The following is a 26,017-nucleotide window of genomic DNA, read 5'->3' on the forward strand; positions in this document are numbered from 1 at the left end:
ACATTCATCTGTACCTTCATTAAGGAAGTAATACAGTGCTCTTATCTTTGGCCAAACCTATCATCTACCAAGACAATAAATACTACTGAACATTGGATTGTTTGGTAGCAAACAATCTAGCTCCATGGAATCCAGTATTAAACTTGGCAATAAACTTGGGACACCTTCACCTGTCTTCCAAAGTACACCAAAACAAAAAGTTCTAAGTCATGTGAACAACAAGCTTAGACTGGAATTAATTATCACTGATAACAAAAACTAATTACACAACAACCCAAAGCATGCAGCAGAACGTAAAACAGACATTTTTCACATGGAAAATCTGATAGTTTTAGATGTGTGTATTAGCATGACCTATCCTGAAATTCAACTGAAATATTATTTGATGATTCATAAGTTATAGTCACATGGGAAGCCAATAGTTTGAAAAGAATTCGGCAAATATTCACTGGACAGATATTGACACTTCATCTAAAACAGAATAAAATCTTTGTCCAAAAAGTACAAAAAGATCTAAGATTAGACCTGACATTTCTTGTCTATGTATGATAGCTTTTATTAAAAATAATTGTTGTACTGCTATACTATTCTCTGAATTCTGTAATTTACTAATGTGATTCTAACTTATTACACTAAATATTGCTTATTTCATGTTTTAGTTTATGGTAGGTGGACCCTTCTGTCTTTGTATCTGGCTATACTGTTTTAATTTGCATTAGATTTAACAGATAAATGTGGAAACAAAGTAAATGTTTTTTTTCAGCAGGAGTCATGCATTTGAAAGACTTTTCATCTTGATGAAGATGGATTCCTCTTTGTGTTCTTTTTTCTTCCATTTTCATAATATGTAGCAGGAGTAATAATACTGAACTACCTTTTCAGTCCATTAAACGTTATTGATAAGCTACAACATATCGCTGAAACTATATCAGTATTGGATTTTTATTTTTCTGAATGTTAAATGCAGCTGTATTATATATTTGTATATATTATAGATTATATCAAATATAGGAGAATGGCTGGTGTTTGAAATTATAACAAAAACTTCAAAAAGACACATTTTTGAAAGGCTTAAACACCAGCTGACAGCCCTAACTGCACCAGGAGACTTTGGGGTCTCGAGTCAGGAAGTAGACCTGAGGTAGGGAAACCTCAGGAATGAAAAGAAAATCTGGTCTTAAACAACATGTGCAAATTAGGTAGTTGAGGAAACTACGAGTTCCAAGGAGTGGGATAAAACTGTGCAGTGAAATGTCGACAAACAGAAACTTTGGCAATATGCAAAGCTGATAAAGTAAATTTCATGCACTTTTCAATAATTCGTTTAAACATAAATACAAGCCATACAAATAAGAGCTGGAAAACACTTTCAACTAACCACATAGGTCTGTGTCTCAGCCATCAATACCTAGGGAACTCAATACAATAGCACTTAAATGCAAGTACATGATTTTATCAGATAGATAGCCATGAAAATCTATTTCAGTAACAAGTTTTTCCACCTCAAATTAAAATTTCCCTTCAGGCTGAGTCAGAGCAATTTCACACTTCCTGTAATGTACTCCTTTAGTACAACATTGTGATACAAATAAACTAAAACACAAAATTTGTGACATTTGTTTGGAAGTTTTGGAAACAACCTTTCTGTCTAGGTTTTTGATATTTGTTCTGTACTTTGATGATCAATTATGTAACATTAGAAGCTGCCAATGGCCTCATATTCAACATTTTTTGAACCAATACCTGTGTTTCTCTGTTGTGTTTCTCAGGATCCTGCTCGTAGCTCTCTGCGTAGATTCTGATGGTAGCTCCTGAACTGCCAGTTCCACCCAGCCTGAATATAATTCTTGATCCATCCGTAAAGATAATCCGCAGACCCTGTAAGCAGTTACAGTAGTGTTTCAAAATGAAATTTTCATTATAAAAAGTAAAACTGAGGTTTCTTCCATTCTTTTCTCAAGAGACTCCCTCTTAGCAATTAGCTAAATCATCCTGCAACTCACAGCTGGTAACCCACTGAAGGTCAAAGGTGTTGGTGGGGACAGTAGGGTGCACTCACCCTCTGTGTGGGTCCTAATGCCCCAGTATAGTGACGGGGACACTATACTGTAAAAAGGTGCCGTCCTTTGGATGAAAGGTAAAACTGAGGTCCTGACTCTATGTGGTCATTAAAAATCCCAGGACATTTCTCAAAAAGAGGAGTGTGTCCTGGCCAAATTTCCCCCTGGCCTTTACCAATCATGGCCTCCTGATAATCCCCATCTGATAGCTGATGTGTGATGAGTGTACTGGCGCACTATGGCTCTCGTCACATCATCCAGGTGGGGCTGCACATTGATGGTGGAGGGGAGTCCCCATTACCTGTAAAGCGCTCTGAGTGGAGTGTCCATGAAAACTTGATATAAGTGTAAGGATTATTATTATAATCACTTTTATCCTTACAAGAAGCACTGAATTGTTATGTGATGCAGCTCCATTCAAACTAAGGAATGAACAATGTGGATCCTATGCAATCTGTCAGGCTGGTTTAGCAAAATTGTGACAAAAGGATTACAAAACAGTACAGAAACATTCTAGAAAGAGAGTCAATGAGAACATTTACAAGCCTTGCCTTTGGTACTAACCAGAAGGAGATAAACTGGGATGTAGAAAGTGGTATTTTATTAGATTAATGTCTGTAAATCAGCCATCTCTTTGTACTACTATTGTACTATTCTTAAAACAAAATGATAAACACAGAAAGCTTATCAACACTTAAAGAAATAAAATGTCCAGCAGATGTCACTACAGTCTCAGATTTAAATAGTCCCTGAAGGAACAGAGGTATGAAGAGTGAAGAAAAAAGTTTGGACAGTGGTGCAATGGTCAGCATTACCTCCTTGCAGCATCATGGCTCTGTGTTCAATTCTTGGGGTGCTAGCTGTGTGGAGTTTGTGTGTTCTTCCAGTTTTAGTGTGGGCTTCCTCTGGGTCCACCCACAGTCCAAAGACTGTAAAAGTGGCCCTGGTGTGAGAGTGTGCGTGTCAGTGTCTGTGTGAGCCCTGCGATGGACTGGTGCCCAGCTCAGGGTGTTTCCCGCATGGAGCCCATTGCTTGCCAGGATAGGCTCTGGCACCCCCTGTGACTCCTGTACTAGACACAGCAGTTAGAAAATGGATAAATAAAAAAGTCTCTACTTGTTCCTAACATGAATAAGAATGTTATCACTGCAATATATTTGACCCATGTGAAGGTGAAGCCTTGGAGATGAAATGCGATGAGACTGAAAAATTAGAACTGCAACCGGAATATCTTCTGAATCATAACCTATTTTCTTTTCTGGTAGCGGATGAGTCAATGACAAAAAAGACGCATGAGGCATTTTTTCATAATCCTTTGCCCATGGTGCTATCGTCACTTGCTATCCCCACGTATGGTTCCTCTGTGAAAGTGTCAGGCGATAACGTTTGTGGGGCCACACAGTTTTCAGCGCTGTCGGTGTTTGAATGTGCCCTGCTGGTTCCCAGGACAGCTGCTGCTGCAGCAGACAGGCGCTGGGGAGAAGGACAACAGCTGATGCAATACCGGCTGTCTGGGATTTCTGCAGCTTTGTCACACAGTTCACAGTAGGCCGGACAAACAAATAGGTGGAGAACCAAATGCTGTTTTTGTTTTTCTTCAAAGAACTGCATGCGTGATAAAGGAATGAGGCTCCCTAACTGTAACGTCTGGAAGATGAGCTGCACTGGCAGCTAATGTGTGATGAATAGAGTATACGCTACACTTTAGTGCACACAATAAGCTCGGCGGCCAACCAATCTATTAATCATTTCCCATGGCAATTTTTCTTCCTGGTAAGAGTTGCATCCACCCAGAACCTACTAACCAATCTACTGTGTGTGAAACTGCAATGGTTATTTGATGTATTCTGAAGCTTGGCCACTGTCAACAGAGTATAGACAAATGTCAAAACCAACAAACTGAGTTGGTTGCTCTCGATAGGTTTGAGGAATTCCCTTGTAGGGGGGGGGGTCAATAGGGTACAAGGTCTCAGCAGGGAAAAGAGAAAATGTTCTGGCCAGGGTCATCTGTTCTGAGACACTGCATGAAACAGTGCCAAGAGCAGGAAATGTTGTTTGAAGCTCTGCATACACTCTCCTAGTCCATCTGTCAAACTGCTAAAAACTCCTGTCATATTTCATTCGACATTTCTGCACTTTCTTGGAACTCATGTGTCGTAAAGCCTTGAACTTCATTTCACTCACAGTGCATTTATATTATTTGACGTGCATGTTGTGCTAGGTACTTTACAATTCAACTGCTGGATGCAACCAGGCCTTTGAGAATACAAGGAAATGTATAAAATAATACACAGACCTCTTAATTAGACGTGCATTTGGAATAAAAATACATGGAAGGTTTCTCAACAAAGCTGATGGTTTTTTGAGTGGTAATGCACATCAAAATACACTCTCATTACAGAATTGTGAGATATCCTTAGGCTACAACTCGAGTACTATCTGATTTCACCAGCAGCAAGTCACTACAGGCAATGCTGTAAAAAAGAAACGGAATCTATGCAGCAGTCTACTTTTTGCTGGGATGGGTTGTTTTTAAAATAAGGATTACTATTTAGGCTTAGTGGAGTGAAAGTTTAATTTATTAGCAAGAGAAGTAATATGTTAGGTTAGAAACTGATTTCTATACATCGTGTTGTGACTGTAGAGCACAGATTAAAATAGCCTCCTGACTTTTACCTTTTCTGTGGTGTTTCTTGACAAAATTATTGCATTAGTGGATAGTTAATGCATGGTATTTGCTTTAGATGTCTTAAACATCATGGTTCCCCTGAGTCTGCTAATTTTAAAGAGTGGTTTGGAAGATTTTTATTATATCCCCTTTTCTATTTTCAGGATAAAACAGATAAAAAAACTCATACAACTAAAGAGATTTATCCTACTATGGTCAAAATTAAGAAAAACGCTAAATGTGCCCGACTTTGCCTCTTTGCTTATTCCCCAGTTGAAGTATGATTACATGAGTGATCTAAAAGGTCAGGTAAGACCAAAAAAATCTTATTCTGGACAGGATAAGAAATAAAAAAAGAACATGATAAGTAACATGTTTGGCTCTAAACAGATATTGTACTTTGGAAATGTAAACTGTTTTCCCTGTTACTGCCATCTACTGATTATTTAATGTTGAAATTCCATTAATCAATGGCTTCCTTCATTAGATTTGAACCTCCATCTGTCATCAGAAATATGCTTTTGCTGGTGAGAGTTCAGAGCCTGTCCCTGGAAGCCCAGAGGACAGAGAATAGAGAGCTCGAGACAGCTCTGTCCCTTGGACTCCAGTCCAACACAGGGACACAGGGGCACATAGGAAGGGACAATGCAGAGCAGCTAATAAACCCTAATAAGCATTTCTCCTGCTTTACTAAAATCAGCGCACCTAGAGAAAATCTACAAACAACATGCAAACTCCACATAGTCAACTACTCAAGGCCAAACCCAGGACCCTCTGAGAACTAAGGCAGAAGTGTTAACTTACACATCATTGTGCTGACCTCAGTTCAAAATATTTGCATTTTAAATATTTGTACTTTCTTTATCAGATGCTTCTATGTTTAAAAGGTTGCAGGAGTGATTGGAAATAAGGTAATGTGCATTATCTAACCACCTGCTCTACTTATATTTTTAGAATGTGGGGACTTTACATATTAATTTTTTTTGTGGATTTTGGTTTTTAATTCAAAGTTGTATAAAAATTCTTTTTGAAGATTTAGTGGAATTAGGATTATGACTGTGTGAAGAGGGTGTGAGAGTTCCCCTGTTGCATTGTTTTCCTAGTTCATTTGCTCAAAGCAGTGAATAGTGAAACAGAAAGTTGCAATAAAAAAACGAATGAATTCTGAGAGTTTTGATGAATTGAGAGCTATGTGAAGGTTGAAGCTAGCTCCTACATTCTCAGAGCTCTCGTGATTGAACTCAGTTATGTTATTGGCAGATCTGACCTGATTCCTGGCCACAGTGCCATCCACAGGGTCTGTGTACTCAAAGCTGTCTGCCTTTTCCACACTGTACACATGGCTCCCCACTGCAAACTTCTGACTGGTAAACGCTTTGTCAGTGATCACAGCTTCCAGGTCCCTCATCATGTAGTGTGCGGCTCTGGGGTCCACACCTTCATAATCAAACCTAACAGAAAATAACAGAAAAAACATGACACCGCTGAAGACTCTGGGAAAACATTTTACAGACAGCATACAAAAGAAAAAAAGCGAGGACACACTGGTATGTTCTTTTAAGAGAGCAGATCACAGTGTATTCGTTCGTTTGAAGGACTGAAGAAATATGTCAGACAGAAGCTTGTCCATATTTCAAGAAGGCGGCTGGGGCCACACACAGTGGCAGTGGCAAAATGTGAGTGGAATTATACTGCTGTATGTGGTGGAGTCCTGTGATGTTTGTGCATTGGATTCGCCACTTGTCGTCTCAAAAACTGCATCTTTGAATCCCCGCACGTGATTGCTTTAAAGGAGCATTAAATTCTGCAATATAGGTTAATTAACTGAATCGTACAGCGTAATTCTTTAACTTTGCCATTATGTACATTTTGCTAATGCACTGATTCTTATTTTATGCTCAGATTCACCACAATGAGAGTTTTGCACTTCACTGACTGTACAGTCTGCTGTGAGCATTTTAACACAAATATTAAAGATGTTTCTGGAGTATTTCAGGCATTTATATTTTATAGCCATTGCTGTGTTGAAAATTATACACTTTCTTGTGTGTCTGCAGGCCAATGTTATAGATCATAATTACGGATTAACTTCTTTCTCTTATTACACAATTTCTCCTAACTTTTACTGCTACAGCTACAACTGTTTCTTTATTTGAATTCATTGGATCCATGTATAGAACTCACTTCTGGCTGGCCACTTAGCTACAGTAACTGAAATAAAGATGTTAAAATAAACATGTTTAAAAAAACAAACTGGATTTCATATAATTAAAACTATAAATAAATATCCAGCACTCCACCAGAAAACTACAGAAGGCCTGCCCGCCCTGGAGTTCTCACCTGCAGATGTAGTTGCGCCCCAGCTTGGTCCAGTGTTCCCTCACGATCTCCTCCACACTCTGTTTTCGGGCTGCTACGATAGAGAGCCAAGCCAGGACTGCCCACAGGCCATCTTTCTCACGGATATGGTCCGAGCCTGTTACAAGAAGAGCGCTGTCTGTGAATCAGGTGTCCAGGAGAGCTAGGAGGCTCAGATATCTGTTCATACCCTGCTGCTTACCCACAAAAGACAGAATGACCAGCAGCGGGATTTTGTTCCATCCATGTCCTGAATTATTTCATGGGGTATAAAGAATTTTGGATTAAATAAGACACTGTCCGATAAAACTCCTGCAGTTGAACGGGACTCAAAAAATCAGACAGCAGGAAGCACAATCCTGATTTCTCTATGGTGTGACGAGTTCAACCCTACCCCTTCTGGGATTTTATTATATCTGCTCATTGGTTCAACGTAGATACAGTGCCACCTCCTAGTGCAGAGGCTCCTAGCCCTGGTGTTGGAGCACGCTTGTGATCTGTGCTCTAAGACTCTAAGAAGGACTCTAAGAAGCTGAGCTGAAGGGAGATTTAAAATTGGTACCCTGTACCATTTTCTATGTTTCAGAACTGGCCTCATTCAGGCGGATCAGGTGGACCTAATTGGAGATCTGCTGAAGGAAGAATCACTCATTGTGGGGGTGTGATACACTGTTGCTGATGTTGTTGGGAAAAGTAGCTGTGCAGTAAGGAATTTTGACACTAAGGACTAACTGAAGAAACACGCTAAATAAAACTCTCCACAAGCAAGCAGATCAATTCTGTTATGAAATAACAGCGCAGTTGTATCTGTAATTAAAACCAGCAATCACAGTGCTGTAGACAGTGGGAAACTCTGCTAAACCCAAGTTCTCCTGCCTCAAGAATTCTGCACTGTCTTCTGCCTTCTGCAGCCAGACATTGCACACAGAGCGCTTTTACACAGGCATTACTTAAAGCTTTTGAAAGTTATGTACTGCAAAAGCCCTATCATATCCTTAAGAACTTTCAATTCCCATTCACATTGCAACACTATGTGAATCACTGCATCACTGGAAGAGCAATGAATAACTGGATATAAACCAACGTTTCTCATTTTGTTGTTGACCCACTGAACAGCTTCTTTTCTGTCATAATTTCATTGCCTCGCAGTTCTCTACAAGCTTCATATACACACCACGTGGTGCTGTTCTCTTCCTACAGTATCTCTTAATCTGGGAAAATAAAGTGATATTTTTGTTTGCAAAAACGGCCACACTTGAAACACTTGAAAAGATATCTGTAGCTTACAGGAAGTCCCTCTTAACACAGCAAAGCACACATTTTTTATTCATTTGAGATAAAATTGTGTCTGGAGAGTTAAACATTCTTTCCCATGTCATCTCAGGAAACACAGCCAATCTTTTTCTAGGGCAGTTAATATAACAAATGATACTGCAACAGTGACAACAGAGAGTCTGCCGTGGTGCTTTGAGAACGAGTTGCGGCAACATCTCATTTCTATGTTTTGTTACAAGACATAGAAAACGACTCTCTTGCTTTTTCAGTCGCAATCAGTCTTAAAGCCTAATTTCGACGTCTTCCGTGGAACACATATGACATCGGGGTTCTTTGTTTCACATGCTTAGCAAATCACAAACAACATAAAAGCTTGAGCACATTTAGTAAAGAAAGGTCAAGAGGGAAGACAACAGCCAAGTTCAATCAGCCTCAGCTGTCAGTAATTTGTAATCATTCCTGACGTCATTTCCTCACATAAAAACTAGGAATACTATACGTAATCCCCCTCTCTCCCTCTCCTACAGTACGTCTTTTGCATCGCCCCTCCACACCATCTCCTGCCCCCTGGTCACTCCTCACTCCACTTGGGGGTCGGCCCTGTGGTCAAGAGCCTGGCCTCAGCCAAGCGAGATAAGCCAGACTGACTGTGACTAAAACACTCCATAAACCTTTCAATATGCTTAATTCTTGGGTGTTGTCATTTCGAGTGAATCGCAGAATGGGAAAGATGACTCAGGCCTTAAGTTTAAGTTTTTATCTCAGTGGGAGACCAATGTAGGAAGATCAAAATAACCCATCTCTGCTTCCTTACCAACTGCCTCTCAGCCTCCAAACACCAGCTCCACAGATATACTCTACTATGGCCCAAAACAAAAGAGTTCTATCTATTTCGAGACATTGCTACACCAGATTGCAAATTTTCTTCGGCGGCCAAGCTTCTCTAGAAACGCCTGTATATTGACTACAATAGGTTCCAATAGTTTCCAGGACTAAGACAATTATTTTGAAATAAGAGAGGAATGGTTTTTAGAAGAGAATACTTCAGCTGATACGGTCTCAATATATGCAAATGAGACAATACAAGGGGAACAGAGGAATAGAGTTGAGCCTGTTTGACAGCCACCAATTCTCAAATAATTCCTGTACAAAAGAACATAAAGGAAAAAAAACAACATTTTAACAGTCAACACATACTGGCACAATAATAATAATAATAATAATAATAATAATAATAATAATAATAATAATAATAACCATCCAAATCTTCAAAGGCTTTCACATATTTATATTGCATCTAAACAGAGCACACCAGTGGAAATGACATGGAACTGTGTTTGAAACCAACAACAGGAAGACCTGCTTTGCCAAAAGATCCAGAGACCTCTTACAACCATTTCTTCAAAGACATCAAGGTTCAGACAGCTTCAACAGCATGGCTGGGTAGCTCATTCCAGGCACCCAAAACCCTCTGGGTAAGGAAGAGCCTCCTGTTCTGTGTTTTGAGTACACTGCCATGTAGTTTTCACTGCCATCTGGTTTGTAAAATTGATATTAACAATATAAATAAATTAACAGTATAGTATTTTTAACTAGCATAACAATATTTGTAGCTGACTGAATTTTGTTGCTGACTGATCATACTGTAAATGTCAAGAATCAATTATCAAAAATTAGTCCGATTTCAGTGCTGCTCTATGAAAGAAGCCAGGGTATGAACTTCAGTAACATGGTTATGGTTGTTTGCTACTATATATATAAAAAAACTAAAAAACAATGATTTAACAACCTCACAAATTATCTTTAAGATGTTACTCTTGTTCTCAAATGTCTTGAGTAAGCGTTCTTTTAGTTTACATTTGAATAATGTACATTGCAATAATGACATTTTGTGTCATTATTGATCCTGTAGTAGTCCATTGTTGTTGGCATTGTTTGCATAAATCAGCTGGGTTCCCTTGACCTGGAATATCCAAAGAACTTGATGCCATCCAAAAACAGGCTCTAAAAACTGAGCAAATCACTGATATAGAGGTGCCTTGTTGATCGTCTTTTCATGGCAGGGTACTGTATATACAGTAGCCACACTCATTGATATGTACTCCACTATTGGTATATGACTACACATTGATCCGTTGTGTACTGTTATCTCACATTAGTCCCTCTTACACTGTGGAACCCTAAACATTTGCTGCTCCCAGTGAGACCGAAAGACTTTTTGAATTTACATTCCTTTCTGAAGTGTGACATTAACTTGTGTGTGATCGTTTTCAGTTTAAATGCATGACACAGCCTCCCAATCTAACTTGTACATATTATGCTTCCGTCTAATTAGGCTCCTGAGTAATAACATTCATGCAATGCTCAGACAGTTTTCCTATGAGCCCAGTTATCCAATCCACTCCATGCATAAATAATTGTTTCTGTAGCCCCACAAACGGCCATATAGGGAAAAAAGACATAAAAACAATACACTATTAAAGTGTATAAAAAGACTTTAAAATACATTTACAGAATTCAAGTCCATATTGAATAGCTTATAATCATTTTTAATTCTGATGTTTAAAGTGAAAATAAATTCTCTACAATGTAAGATTGATTTACCAAAATGGCCACCGTACTATACACCATTGAAAAATACAGCAATCTCCAACAAAACCAAGGTAAATATCCAATGCTGAGTGGCATTAAGGTTTTCAGAGACCACAGAAATGTTAAGGGAACGTGTACTGCATGCACTTAGAAAGGAAACGATGAAATATAGACTCATCACTCATATCTGCACAACCTACATTCATTGCAGACCACTGCAAAGAGACAGTCCGACAGTCTCTGGTTTTATCTCTCAATATAGGAATTGTGGAGTTCTGTCGATAAAACCTTTCACACCCAGTCACTTTAGGGTACAAAACAACTCATTTGTAATTTGGCACCTTTTCAGTACATTCATACCCCTTATGGGATTCTAAAACTGACCCGGGGCCTCCCACATCAGGTATCATCAGCTTTCATAAACAATGCCTAAACATCCTGTATAAACATTTAAACAGTCAAATAGCACAGGGGAGTTCTTACACTACCTTCAGTTATAGCTTTGAACAACAAAGCATTCTGTTAATCAAATGGGAACACTTTATTTTCTATGAAGATTTCTCAGTCAGAACGTTCTCTGCTTCCATATAATGGCACATACTGAGCACAGCAAGCATTGGCACAGGCTGCAATATGACACTAGGCTGACAATAAAAAGAGAAGAACACAGGGGTATTACTGTAGTGACATACAAGGAAGTAACTCAGTCTCAAGGTCTTCATGACAGTTACAAACCCAAGAGGCTCATCCAGGTCATCTAAATACAATTTATTTTCAACTGCGTTGTATTCGCTGATTCCACCAGATGCAATAGAAATATAAAAATGACATCATCTCCAAATACTACTCAGTGATGTACGACTATGACAAAATTACTTAGGGATCATTACTGGCTTATTTTATGAAGGCACTGCAGCAAAATATTTAATTATTTGACTTCATCCGGTATAACCTAATCAGGTATAATTAGAAATATTTAGCAAAATATCTTCAAAGTTTGACTAGTGTTACTTATCCTAATCAAAAACACTTCCTATTACACAGGTAAAGGAATGTGTAATTGAATGAAATAATCCAAGTCATGATTATGAGTCATGAGTAAAGCATTACTTTGAAAAGTAATTTACTTGCTTGAATATTGCATTCAGTATTTCAAACTGAATCATTTCTGGTTCATTTCTACCCTGAAGGCATAAGTAGTAGGTGTAATCCAACTACTTAATAGTCTTAATAATTCTCTGCAATTAACTACCAATTTAAAATTTTAGTTTATGTGACAGTTCTATTGCATGGTGGAACACAGATAAGCATTGCTGCCTCTCAGCACTAGGGCCCTGCTTCAATTCCAGACGTGTGTGGAGTTAGTATTTTCTCCATGTGTTCACGAGGGTTTCTTCCCACAGCCCAAAAACATACTGGCAGGTTAATTGGCTTCTGGGAAACCTGGCCCTGTGTCTGTGTGGGCCCTGTGATGGACTGGCGTCCCATCGGGGGTGCCCAGGCATCACAGGCTGTGTGCTCGTTGCTTGCCAGGATGGGCTATGGCTCCCCCTGCGTGTGCACGGCACAATGCGGTTTGAAAATGGCGGGATGGGTTTTTCACCTATCAAGACTCATCGATCTCCTTTGAAGGAGATTTCACATTGAAATAGTAGTCTAAAAAGTGAAGTCTAATACTTCTCAGTAAAATTGTAATCTATGCTTCGGTTTGAAATAAATGTTACTTCTTGCAATATTAATGTGGAGTATTTTAAAATACCGCAAAAAGTTTGGGACATTGAAAAGTGTGCCAGGAGCTGCAAATATCTGAGTAGCCCTGCCTTTAGGAGCCAGTACCAATAAAAGGCAGCCCTGCATCATAAATGTCTCAGATATGCAGGGAACCATCAGTTTCAACACTATCCTATTTGCCTTAAATGGGCTGTAAAGCATTCAGATGACATTTCTCCGAAAATCAGCAGCATGTTACTTCCAAATGAACACTACGACAGAAATGGAATAATTAAGCTCCGCTTTTCCCATTCCTTGACGCCCTGCCAAGAAGGCCGTCTGGGGAGAGAAGCCCAGCTGGAGGATGCTTCACAAGCTTTCTTCCTTTTATAGGAGAAGAATGGCTATTATTTAGAATAGGGATTTCAATGAGGACATAATGATTTAGAGAACAAAGTGAGTTTACTCTTTAGCTTCATGTATGTTTGGGGTGGGGCTGAATCAGAGGACAAATAACAAGAGCAAATATTTTTTGGTAAACCTCACTATCACTCAAAAGTATTATGACTTGACATTCACGATCCTGTGCAGTTGCAGTATACTGCTGTGAAATATAATGAAAGCAGCCTGGCAGGCTCTCAGTTTGGAGAAGCTGCGATGTTTTTCCCCTCTTCAGTTCCTTAAGGATTTTGTAATTCAGCAAAATCCGAAGCCTGTCTGTCCAGATAAACGGTTCTTCCACTGGCCCGCTCTTGAAGTGACATGCAGTTGACACTAAACAGGAGTGGAAAAAGCTGCCCCTCACCAGTGCCAAAGCTTTCCTCTCCACCAAGGGAACATCTCCCAGAATCCATTAAATTTCCGAAGAACTTCCAGCCAGTGGGGGTTTCATACAGCGCTACCTTCATAGCCTTGGCCACCCTGAGAAAACAGAGGAGGATTGTGAGGAGAACAAATTTCAACCTACAGTGTTGGAAATTTTGCCCAAATTCTAGTTCTTTTCTTAGTAAGGACATGCTAATCTTGCTTAAAACATGTCAACATAGGAACACAAAAACAGGATGATGAAATCGAGTAAGTCCCAAAATATCTGGAAAAACAGCATTCAGGTATAACTTAATCCATTTTGCATGGTTACTTTTCCCAAATTAAAAATAACTGTTACCTTTTGCTTTGTTTTTCTCTTTACATAGATCAGGATGAAAACATTTAATTCAGATTTTGTACTCCAATAATTTTGAATCAACTTTATTGAATGAACCTGATGTTCTAGTGCAAAGAACAAACCCCAGAAACCTGAAGACTTACAGAAATCATCCTCACAGGGAGGACAAGAAACAGCACATTCTAAACAGGGAGGTGACACAGCTGGGAATGATACTACTCAGTCCTGAATGGGCTGTCGCACAAACTGTGCATTCCTGGAGGAAACTTTTACCATACAGCCACTATAAAGGGAATCCATGGTCCTGGGACCCCCAGAGGTTTCTTTTCTCTCCCCAGTGGCCAATTGTTATTATATTGTTAACTGCTGTAGAGATCTGGGAAGCACTCTGTGGTGAACAGCACTACACCAAATGTCGATTGATTGATTGGTTGATTGATTCGTTGGTTGGTTGGTTCATTGATATATTGATTGCAAGGTCAAATTTGTTTAAATGTTTTACAAAAGAAGTCTATCTGAACATAATTTATTTTCCTGAAAATTAAAGGTCAAGGTAGTGGGGAGAGTTTCAGAGAGTTAGCAACATTTCATTCCAGACATTTTACACAGCGAGACGAAAAACTCTTTCACGGGTTGCAGTTCTGAAGTTATAAAGTCCCAAATGAATGCCAGCAGTTTTCTAATCACATTATAAAATCATTGTCTAATATGATTTCAAAGCACTTTGTTTTATATGAACTATATACACTGCTGTGAACATACCTTGAACACTTAAAACACCGTTACAACACAAGCAGGAATTAAAATAAATCCTGCATATAGCTTCCAGTACTGCTTTCCTCTAATGTAACTACTTTGAGAGTTATTAATTACAGCTTAGTTTGACTGAGAACAAACCAAGTTTGTCATAAAGGATGTTTAATTCACATTTTATTTAAAAACTTGTGAGCAACTTGTGGTAGTTTACTCCAACTCAACTATACAAGTGCTGCCGATATGAAGAGGTAATAGTTAATTCATCACCTTTATCTGTCAATTCTAATTGACATATTGTTAAGTGTTCCTTGTTATTAGCATAGTGTTCTTTTCTACACATCCATTAATGCTAAAAGGCTATTTTAGTATTATAGTTTTGTATACTATATAGAGTAGTCCTAAATTAAAACAAAATGCTATTTCAGTTGAAGATCATACAATTGTGTCTCTGCATAAAAGAGATACTGAGTGAAAAGAACTGAACTAACAAAATGTTACACACTTTAAACAAAATAGATATATACTGTATGGACAGGTTCATATCTGTATCTTTCAAAATTGTAATAACAATGACTAATAACTGCAAGAAGAAGACTTTTAATGTAAAAATAAGAAGAAACAAAAATCAACTAAGTGCCTTACAATAAGATTAAAGAACTCTTTAATTCCTTTTCATTTTAGATACTTCTGCATAGAGGTGCCGAACATACTATATGACCCACTGTGTCTGCATGTCTCTGACAAAACTTCTGGGTTAATACTTCGTGCAAGAAAGACCTATAAGAAGGCTTGATTTAGACTTTAATGAAGTGCATGCCTTGTACACACATTGAAACTCAACATGTTTATCATATTGCCGTGGAAACCAAAGGCTAGGCAGGACAGAGCTTTCTCCTGACAGGTTTGATGTGGTGCTAGCAACAGATTGCTAGTGGGTCATAGCCAGAACAGAACGGAAAGGAATAAAGCTTTTGGACAAAGTTTTTGGGTATGAATGTGGATGTGTTCAGCACAATGCCGTTATTCCAAAGACTGTTAGGTTTGTGCTTACTCTGAAAATAATATGGTTCTTTAATGTACAAACCCAGAGCAAAAAGACATGAAGGACACATAACATGTGAAGTTTTATTCACCATCTTATTATTCGAGTTCTGTGCATTTTCTCATGACCTTATGCAGTCGCAGCCTCCATGATTTGCATCGGTGTTGCGCTGATGGAGAAGAGACAAGAAATCAGCTGCAGAATATTGAACTTTGAACTTGACCAATGACAGCGAGGCTTAGAACAGTACTGTATCATGGCACACCCTCATTGGGTCCTACACCTCATGCATGTAATGTAGCACCAGCAGAGGGCGCTGTCCCACTGCCAGGGAGATGGGATTACAGCCACATAGAACTAACTCCCCAAACTCCCTTGCTCTGAATTTGCCACCCTGATCCTTCTGTGCCTTCTGGTGCTCACCTTGGAAACAGGCAGCTATCTCCCTTCCAACTTTTCCTTTCATTATCTAGAAACACGGAGCAATTTTCCAGAAAGGGGGCCATCAAAACACGTAACAAGGCATCGTGTGTGCCTGCTACAAAAGGTGACTTCTATCCCTAGAAGCCAGACATTGTAGAATTCTCCAGAGCCTTGTTGATACACAAAAGTGCTAGCTTCATTATAGAAAGCAATGATTTAAATTCCTGAACACTTAATTTCACACAGTAACTAACAGTATCTTCTCTATATATTAATATGGTGCCTACCGTAGGAAAGCTTTCTTTATCATATCCATTCCTAAAAGGACTGGTCTCTAATCTCTCACAGCACCCTTGCTTGACTCCACTGACATCAATGTGTGAGGTATGTGTGTCTTTCTGCCAGCATCCATATCTTAGAATATCCTGCAAAGTCTCTTCCAAAAGGCACATGACAGGCGTGTACGGTACACTTTGTATGTAACTAAAATCAGTTTCACACTCAGTTAATACATTCATTTTCACAATTAAGGCAAAAATGACAAAAACGTAATGACAACAAAAGTGAAATCCCTGAATTATCTGTTAATGTGTCCAAACAGTGACAATAACCAGCCAATGAATGTTAACTTCTAGTAGAATAATGCATTTCTGGAGAATATGGATGTTTACAACTCAAAATATAAAAATACAGAAATGACAAGATTCCATAATGGATAATACAATACTAAAGAGATATATTCTACCAGTATGACATGACCTTGGATTTATCCATTAGGCTTGAAAGGTCTTTGGCTGTGAGTTTATTTTTACTCCTGCAAATTCATTTATGCATCTATATGACTTTCCATTTGTGTTTCTTTTTAGAATGTTATTTCCCAATTAGAATTAAGAACCCATTTAAGAACCTGTTACGGTGAAAATGACAAGACTTCTCAGAATTGACTTAGAATGATATGTACTAGTATGAAAAGCAGGGACATTTTTAGAATATGTTGCTTATTCTAGAATAAGTTGAGACACGAGTCAATAATACATACTGTTTAATCAAAAACGTCTGATTAACAAGATACTAATATGAACGCAAGATAGTGTACTAACATGTGGGTAGAGTAATTCACCATTTCAACACATGAACACTGTTTATTTTCTTTATTCAAATCAAACATAAATTAACTTAGAATTATGTAATGAAGTCATGTTGGAAATCACAATTGCACACCCAGCTGGGATGCATCTATTTTCACAGATTTGTTTGACAGTAGTGGATAGCTATTGTTTCTTATACAGTGCTGTGCAAAAGTCTTAGACTCAATCATGCTTCTTATGATCATTTAATCAAAGCCATTAGTGTTTTCTACTATTCTAGCAACTTTGACTTTTATTAGTAAAAAAGGCTAAACTTGTCATTTAGCAATATTTACTTCACATTCATTGGAGTCTTCTAAATATTACAATCACAACATACAAAGGTCTAGCAAATCCATAGTAGCAAATCCATCACAAGTACCAAACAAAATCTAATTGGATAAATGTCAGGTGTTCCTCAGATTTAACATTATTTTTCACCCTTCACATATACATTAGAGCTAAAAGGATACATTTTGTATGACAACATACAGGACTAGCGCTCTTAATTGTTAGCTTGAAACAAAAAGGTTAAAAAACAGTAGACAAAAGAAATGCGTACAGCTCAGTGCTCTTCATTTTATCAGTAGCTAAACCACATTAGAACCTCATCCCGTTCTATTACAGAGTGCAGGGACTGGAGGCAGTGATGGAAATTTCAGACAATGCTCTGGAGTATTGGAGGTAGATCACTGGGTGTCACCCTGATTTCCCCTTCTACCAGAAATTTCAAACCTACTTAGACCAGAGCTGCTGTAGGACTTTATAAATAATGATTCCTTGCGTTTATATAGTTCATGTCATCCCGAAGGATCTCATGACACTTTCCACACAAGAGGGCACCACTGAAGAACACCCTTGATGTGTGACAGCCATTCAGACACAAAACAGATCAGGCGAAGAACTGAGAGCGGAGTCACAAAGGTGAGCATTCCTGGTCTTGGAGGCACAATTTATTGGGACCAATTTAACTTACTGTAAGTTAGCTTCTCCAAGTACTTCAGATATTGGTCCTTCGAAAAGATGTAGAAAACCAGCAGGTACACCAGTCCTACAGGACCAGGATTGACCACTGCTGCTTCCTTAAGAGCCCAATTAACATTTCTGTTCACACGTAATGACAGATAATGGTTGCATTCATCCAGTCTTTCAACTGAGTAGGCTTTACTCAATAATTTCACAGTGAATTCTGGAAAGGTTAAGACATTTGAAAAAATCAGGAAAACAGGAATTCTCCCATGAATGCTTTTAACTTATCAGAAGTATTGCGCCTCTTTTCTCTGAAAATAGCAAGTTAGTATTTTGTTTCTGACAAATTCTTTAACAGTAGGAAATATGAGGCATGGAGGACAAAATAACTATCCCTATTGAAATCATTAACCGTATTGAAAAAGTTAAAATTACAATTCTCCATTAATTAAATTAATAACCCAATATCTCCCTTTTGCCACCCGATCTGCTGTCACAAAAAGTCAAATATTTAGAAGGAAACATTTTCCTTTGAAACTCAAGCTAACTGCTTAAATTGTGAAAATATCTGAGGTGACATCTATGATCTATGAGGAATGGCATACACTACAAAAGCATCGGCCACACGTTGAAAGAGTCACCTGAAGAAAGGAAACAAGAATAAGATTCTAGGTCTGATCAACTAATAGTAAACAACTGTGATATAGAGTCTGAATGACCACAGCTCATTTTTTTCACTAGTATACAGTATGTCCTTCTGTTCTTAGGAGACACTCTGGCCTTATATTCTTGGCAAAATCTGATACAGGTTCTAAAACCTGGCCTGCAAAGGGACTCTGACCTTAATTCAGCTTCACCCTGTAGTGCATCCCCTGTAGTGCATGATTGTTTGTTCACACAGGGATTAGTTATGAGGTTAATTTGGATCGTTGTCCAACGAGATGCTTGAGTGAACATTTTAAAACTGTATTTTTTGCAGCATCAGTTTCATCAACAGTCGGGGCTAATGTGAATCAAAGGATATAAACAGCAGAAAAGAAGAGGAAAATGCAGAGGATATAAAGCTTCCTCTTTCAAAACAATTTATGACAACCTTAAAGGAATACTAATAATTAGTTGCATAGCCAACATATCTTTGTCTTAGAAAATAATTTGTTTATGCTGCTTGAATTTGGAGGTAGGAAACTAGAAAGAATGAATCAATTTGTAATTTGAAGACATACCTTATTCTTCTAGAGATCTGTGACTTTGTGAGGCTAATAATGTAAATAAATGAGTGTTAGTATGATGAACTGCAATGTTGGAGTGTTTACAATACTTCCCAATGTTTAAGATTATGTTTATATAAGCTGCAAGAATTTCCAAACTGTTTTAGTGTCAGGCTTTTATAAACTACTCTGTATCATTCCCACTTGCTGTAGGTCAGCACAGAGTCCTATACACTTTTCAGAATACTGTACATACACACATATATATAATGAAGTAGAAGGTTTAGCCTCTTTAAAAAATGGTAACTTTTTATGTAATTATGAAACTACAAAAGTCCATATTCAGTATTAAATGAAGAATAAAACACATAGAGGATCACACACTGTATACTTGAGAATATTAACAGAGCCTGAAAACTCGGTCTTTATCTAATCACATACATATCATGTCATATTACCCAACCTCAACACCAAATTTAAAACAAAAGGGCCTGTGGCAGAAGGCAGTTTCAGTGCTCCAAAGTGCATTTGACAAAATGCGTGATGTAATTAATACTTCATTATGAGAACATTCCACAGGGCTGCCAGCATTCACAATAGAAACCGGACACAGCTTCCCTGCGCTTTGAAAGTGTTCAAAGACAAATTAGCAGAGTAATTCTGGGATGCAGGGTTAAAACAGCTGTGCCTCTTCAACAAGTCTGCAACAAAGCGTGGCTCAGGACAGATTAGAAAGAGAAACGCAAAATACTGAATTGGACTGACAAAAAGTAGTCAAAATCCCTACTACAGATTCCACACAGAATCCAGGAGCAAACAAAGGGAATGCATTTGGGTCTCAGGGACAAGGCTAACTCTTTGTACTTGGTCTTAAGCACAGTCCAAGAATTGCTGGGATTCCACTGATTCATGAGGGGGATCTTAATTTTGCCATAAAGCGACATTTTAACATGGCTGGCCAAAAACCTGCAAGAACAGGGAACATGAGCCCTTTTCTCTCTCCAGTTTACACAAGCTTGTTAATGTCCGTGTACGACCCATGTGCAAAACTCGGCATTTGGCTGAATGTTGAGATCTTGAAGGAAGCAGTGTTTGCCTTCATCTGCCCAAAATGTATCAGACAGAAGGTTTGAATATACATGATTTTATCACACCGGGGTACAAACAGCAAAGAAGCTGCTCTGTGAGTTTTAGAAGCATGCATTTTAGGTAGATAAAATTGTTATGAATCAAAATGATTGTTATCTGCACTTTACAGACTTCTCTTTCTGAAGTTCGAGTAGGGAACTACGTCAACGCGAGTTGGCTACAAAGTAAAGTGTTTAATACAAAGATCAGAATCAACAGCCCTCAGCCTGTTTCTTCCTTCTGCTGTTCACCATGAAATTAACCTTTACTTGTTCCTCTTCTTTCTGAGTAAACATACACTCAATGTCAATAGGCTGTTGGAATCTCATTATAAGCTCTTATCAACTAAATGCTAGACATACTTTCAGAAACCTGCGCTATAAAGGGATTGTGGTTTGGAATGAGACCCAAAACTTATTCTTAAAAAAATCTATTAGTTAAGTGTAGAAGTGGCAAAGATTTGTATAACACATTGTAATGAATAGCCTCGGCCACACATGGAATGAACAGCTCTGATCATCAAAGATTGAAATGAGAATAGCCCTTAATCCAGAACTGAAGAAATCCTACTGTACATTTGCAAGAGGACTAAACTCTTGCTTGCTCACTCAGATCACTTGAGGGAAAAATCAAAAACAAAGTCAACCTTTTGGTATATATTTGGCATATAAAATGAAGAAAAGTGGTTTTTAAATGGTCTTTTTATTCAGGAGGGAGAACAGCAACTAAACTCTTTACCTCTGTGACTCAAACTTGCAATCCTCCCCGACCTCACTTCCAGAACAGCTATAACTACAGCAGCCACACCCCTCTCTCTTCCTCGTGTTCATCTTTCTGCATTCCTCTTCCACCCTATCTCCACTTGTGCAGCTGCCTCTGTGTTAACTCCTTGCTCTGTGTGCATTTTTGCTCTTTCCTAATGCTACAGCCAGGTGGTTGACCCTCAGCCAAGTAAGCGAAGCCAAATTTTCTAAACTTCGCTGTAAACATGACCAAACTGATTTTCTTATTGGGTGTTGTTATTCTCGTGAAAACGTTATTACAGCGAAAACTTACAGAAAATAGATCAAATGTGAAGAACAACTAACAGAAACCGAGGCAGGACTGAGGTGTTTTTACCAACAGACCTGCAGGCATAACTCACTTATTCTGACTACAGCCCCTCTACCTGGCCACCCCTGCTAGAGCAACTCAATAAAGACAATTTAGGGCCACCATGTAGCTCCACTTTCCTCCTAGTCAACAGCTATTCATATACTGTACTTCCACAAACTGAGAACAGCAGGTGCTTTGTGGGAAGCCAGACATAGAACAAGCTATCCAAGTATGTTGTTGAAGCTGATGGCCTGGTTTCTTTGAAGAAATCACAATACTATAAACCAAATGAGCCCAGTGGTCTGACTGGCCACCCCTTGTTTGTCAGGCCTTTCTTATGTCATTAAGTCCTGCGTGTCCCTCTTCAAGTATTGATCTGCTCAGCCAATTCCAGTAAATATTACACACGCTTGCTCCTACACTGACAAGGTGCCCTAGCATACCTGTGTTTTACAAAAAGAAGCCAGGAAATACAAATATTTTCTACAAGATATTAAAAGGAAAGATATATACAAATCAATGTGATAAACTTAAATTATGCATTTAAACGAGACACAGTTATCTTTTTTTTTTCAGATCAATGTCCTCTTTTTGTCTGAGCAAAAAGATTCCTATTTATGGAATGATCTATTTATTATCAATTAATATTTCCAAGAAGTATTCCACGGCTAATAAGAGAACAACACTCTCCTAGCTAAACAAGGGATTCCGTGTGAAAAGTTAATGTTTTGTTTACTTGTTTTGAGAGGGATTACCACATAAAGAATAAGAACAAATCTCTGTTATTCACTGGGGGGGGAGGGGTGTGGTTCTCACGAAACTTGGCATATTAACTAGAAAATGGAAGTTCTGACCTTGGATGTTTTGTTGATGTTTTCTGTACACAGGCCAAGGAAAGCAGCAGGCTTGCTAATTTCACACCAGCAAAGATCAGAACAAACCCAGAGGCACAGTGATCCCATGACTGTTAATGTTATAGTGGTATATCCTCTGTCCCTACTCTGTAACCTTTCACATTTTATATGGTTGAAAGATATCTGAAGACACAGGCAATGTGCTTCCTGTTTAATTTTGTATCTGGATGTTTGTGTATTACTGTAGCTATACAAACAGCAAATGCAACATAATAATATTTTTCAAGGTGTTTATCAGCATTGAATTGATAATCAATTCAGTAAAAAATCCACATGCATTGTTAGTTAAGTAATAAAAAGAGGTTGAATTGTGTAGTGTTCTCCACAGATTTCTTCAGTTTTCATTTAAGAATTAGTGTGAAGCCCTGAGTGTGTTTTATCAATTACAATTGTGAAAAATGGGTTAACAGGTCTCGTTTAATTGTCATAGTTTTACTATTCATAGCCTGCAGTAATGTTTTAGCAGTGGTTTTCAATGGACAAATCTAGACAGATTTGATCAATTAAAAACAAGAAATAAAAAAAGATCTATGTTAAACACCTACTATGCTTCCTGATCAAAAGACTGCAGTTCAGCTACAGTAGTTTTTTTTTTCTGGTTAAGAAGGCAGTGAGACCTGTATCACATTTTTGTAAGATCTGAGGTGGATCCCAGCATATTGAATTCACTGAAAGGCCTTGGTAAATGCTTCCAAACATTAACTTGTCTTTAAGTAAATATATATATTACTTTAAAGATAGTGATATACTAGGAGAAGGCTGTTTGGTCCAGAACTTTCTTTGACTTTATAACACTTTAAGGGTCTGTATTTTCTCAGACAGTTAAACAAATTACATCACTGAAGATAAAAATGCATGCAAATCCACTCTTTTTCTGACATTCTCTGAACTTGTATGTTGTTCACTGTCTTTCTGTTACTGTAAAAGCCATATTGGTACTTAGAAAGGATGTTTAAACAGAAGCTCAAGATAACATTACAGGGCATTTATCACCATGGTAGAAAATCAATTCTTCATTAAAGAAGGATGTAAAGGGAGGGCACTTTGCGTTGCTGTTTTTTAATGGTGGGAAGACATAATCACAATTTAAAAACAGCATTATCATTCTATTTTTTTGTGTGTGAGAGAAGGCACATCCCTCCTAAATAAAGATAGACACTGCTAAAAAAGCCTGAGAAAAAAGAAGTTTTTCCACATGCTGTTATGGACAAAGGCCCATACATGTTTGTCAGGTACTTATTAAGACAGGAAGATTTCATTGCAATCTTTTCATATACTGTATACAGTCTAGATCAGGAACACTGCTCTCTGTGTAACACATACAGTATCCCGTTTGTGGGTGTATTCCACAGTTGCTACATTACAACATTACTCCCCCATGGTAAACAGGGAATATACTTGGCAGAAGACATGGCTATTAAAACAATACTGGAGTCTCCAGCAAAGTGCACACTGAATCTCAGTCTGGCACTGATTACTCTAAAATGCACTAATTTATACATCCCTGCTAATATTATAGCATATGCCAACAAAACCAGTGGGAAATTCTTATCCTGTTACACGTGAAATATCGATTCGTTTCCCCACTGACATACTGTTATGTCACCGGCAGGGAATAACAGCTCTATTGAGTGAAGGCTTGTAAAATGTTTACAAATAAGACTTACATTAATAAGAAAACACAACCATTAGATCACAGAATAAAACATTCTCCAGGCTTCTTTTGGAAAGAAACGTGTCTCCATGGTTTCTGACAGCTGTGGATTTGAATCCTCCTTTAATTGATGTTTCTCGTTAACATTATTGATGAACTAACTGAATTCAAGGGAGAATGCTTAAAAATAAGATTTCAGGTTAGGCACTGATTCGGTATTTTACTAAATCTCCCTTCACATAATATTAATTTGGAAAAACCTAAAATTATAGTTCAAATTGAGTCAAAATGTCAAATGATCTGGCAAAAGCAAATTCTTAACCAGCCTGGGATTGGTGGATTTACATGTGATAAATAATAAACGCTTTTTTACAATCAGGAAATCATTATCAAATGGCACATTAAAGATTTGCGTGCAGCAGCTGGGGCAAAGCTTTCATTTAGTTCTCTAAGTGAGGTGTAAAACATTGTAGGGAATGAAATAAGAACACGTTTTCAGAGCAGTAAGCTGCTTCATGCGTTCATGTTCTATTTTCCATTTCATTACAAAAGCCAAGTAGAACAGCCAGAGCATATCTCAGTCAAGCCATTTCCTTAAATGGCAAATATATCTAGAATCAAAGTGCTGGTATTGTGTGACTTTTCTGGATTTTAAAAGTGAATCCTATTTGTCTTCTTATTCTTGAAGTGATATTCGTGACAGTGTTTATGAGGAGGAGGAGCAAAGAACTGCAAATGCAGTAAATACAGAGAAAAGGAACAGTTCCATGCAGTGTTCTGACCTCAGTGAAGCATGAAATGAAAAATTACCTTTTCAACATTTAGGCTGTAGCAAATAATTGATCGTCCACTATCTGCCAATCCAACCGTTTTCAGAGAGTTAACGTTGCTCTTGTTAAGGCTTGTGGGAACCCAGCATACAGATGAAGGACAACACATTAGATGGCACACCAGATCTTTGCAGGGCACACACACATACAGCACACAAAATCACAGGGGCAGCATAGACCAGCTAAGGAACAAGTAATAGGTTTATTCCATGCTGGAAAAGAAGAAAGAGAACACAACGTTTCGGCCGTGGAGCCTTCTTCAGGTGGCTTTCTTCTTTCTTCTTTTTCAGCATGGAATAAACCTATTACTTGTTCCTTTGCAGCCTACGCATGCTGACGCAGCTACCCACCTAACATAGACCAGCTAATTAACATTTACAAGCCAGCAGGTCTTTGTGAAAAAGGGAGGAAACTAGAGCACCTGGTGAAAACATGAGAAAACTGTGCAAACTCCCTGCAGAAGGCACCCACATCCAGAATTGAACCACAGGCCCAGGAACTGGGAGGCAGCAATGTCAAGCCCCCATGCCATCCTTATTTAGTTAGGTACAGTACTTCTGAAGAACTCTTTTCTAGAGAGGGGGGAAGCTTCACGAGAAAATATCCTTTTTTTCTGTTACTGTCATATAGGCTACACATATGCAGACTGTAATGCCTGCTAAAAACACCTTACAGACCTTTTAAGTAGCACTTAATATCTCTGTGAAAAACACTTCACACTATTCGGTCTGTAGCCCCTGTGTTTGTTTGTTTGTTTGTTTGTTAAGTCAGTTCCGGAGTGAACATCTTTCAGCGTGAACATAATTCTTAGGTGCAACAGCTTTACTCTCAGCTTCACAAAAACCACAAAGCAGAACCTCATTTTGCCAATGAATGACTTCATTATAAAACCCACAAATTATCTGAATCACTTTTTAACAAAATCCAAATGGGCCTTTGAAGCATCATGGGGCTCACAACTTCAGATGTTTTTGCAGGACTTTAGTAAAGCCAAAAGCCATAATCTCGGGCCCTCTGTAATTCATTGCTCGTTTAACCTGATC

The 26,017-nt window shown here is 38.3% G+C and overlaps 1 protein-coding gene across 1 annotated transcript in view; it reads right to left on the minus strand.

Annotated features, from left to right (window-relative positions):
- The window catches only part of pgm5 (phosphoglucomutase 5), a 50,651-nt gene that overhangs the window by 2,574 nt on the left and 22,060 nt on the right, over positions 1-26,017 (minus strand). Inside the window, exons 7-10 of the mRNA XM_088912172.1 lie at positions 13,469-13,584; positions 7,069-7,204; positions 5,996-6,179; positions 1,744-1,878 (exon numbers count right to left, since the gene is read on the minus strand). Of these exons, the coding sequence (XP_088768298.1) occupies positions 1,744-1,878; positions 5,996-6,179; positions 7,069-7,204; positions 13,469-13,584 (571 nt within the window). The remainder of the gene's footprint in view (positions 1-1,743; positions 1,879-5,995; positions 6,180-7,068; positions 7,205-13,468; positions 13,585-26,017) is intronic.

Source organism: Atractosteus spatula, chromosome 3 (genome assembly GCF_055471065.1).
Source record: "Atractosteus spatula isolate fAtrSpa1 chromosome 3, fAtrSpa1.hap1, whole genome shotgun sequence".
NCBI classification, from domain to species: Eukaryota; Metazoa; Chordata; class Actinopteri; order Semionotiformes; family Lepisosteidae; genus Atractosteus; species Atractosteus spatula.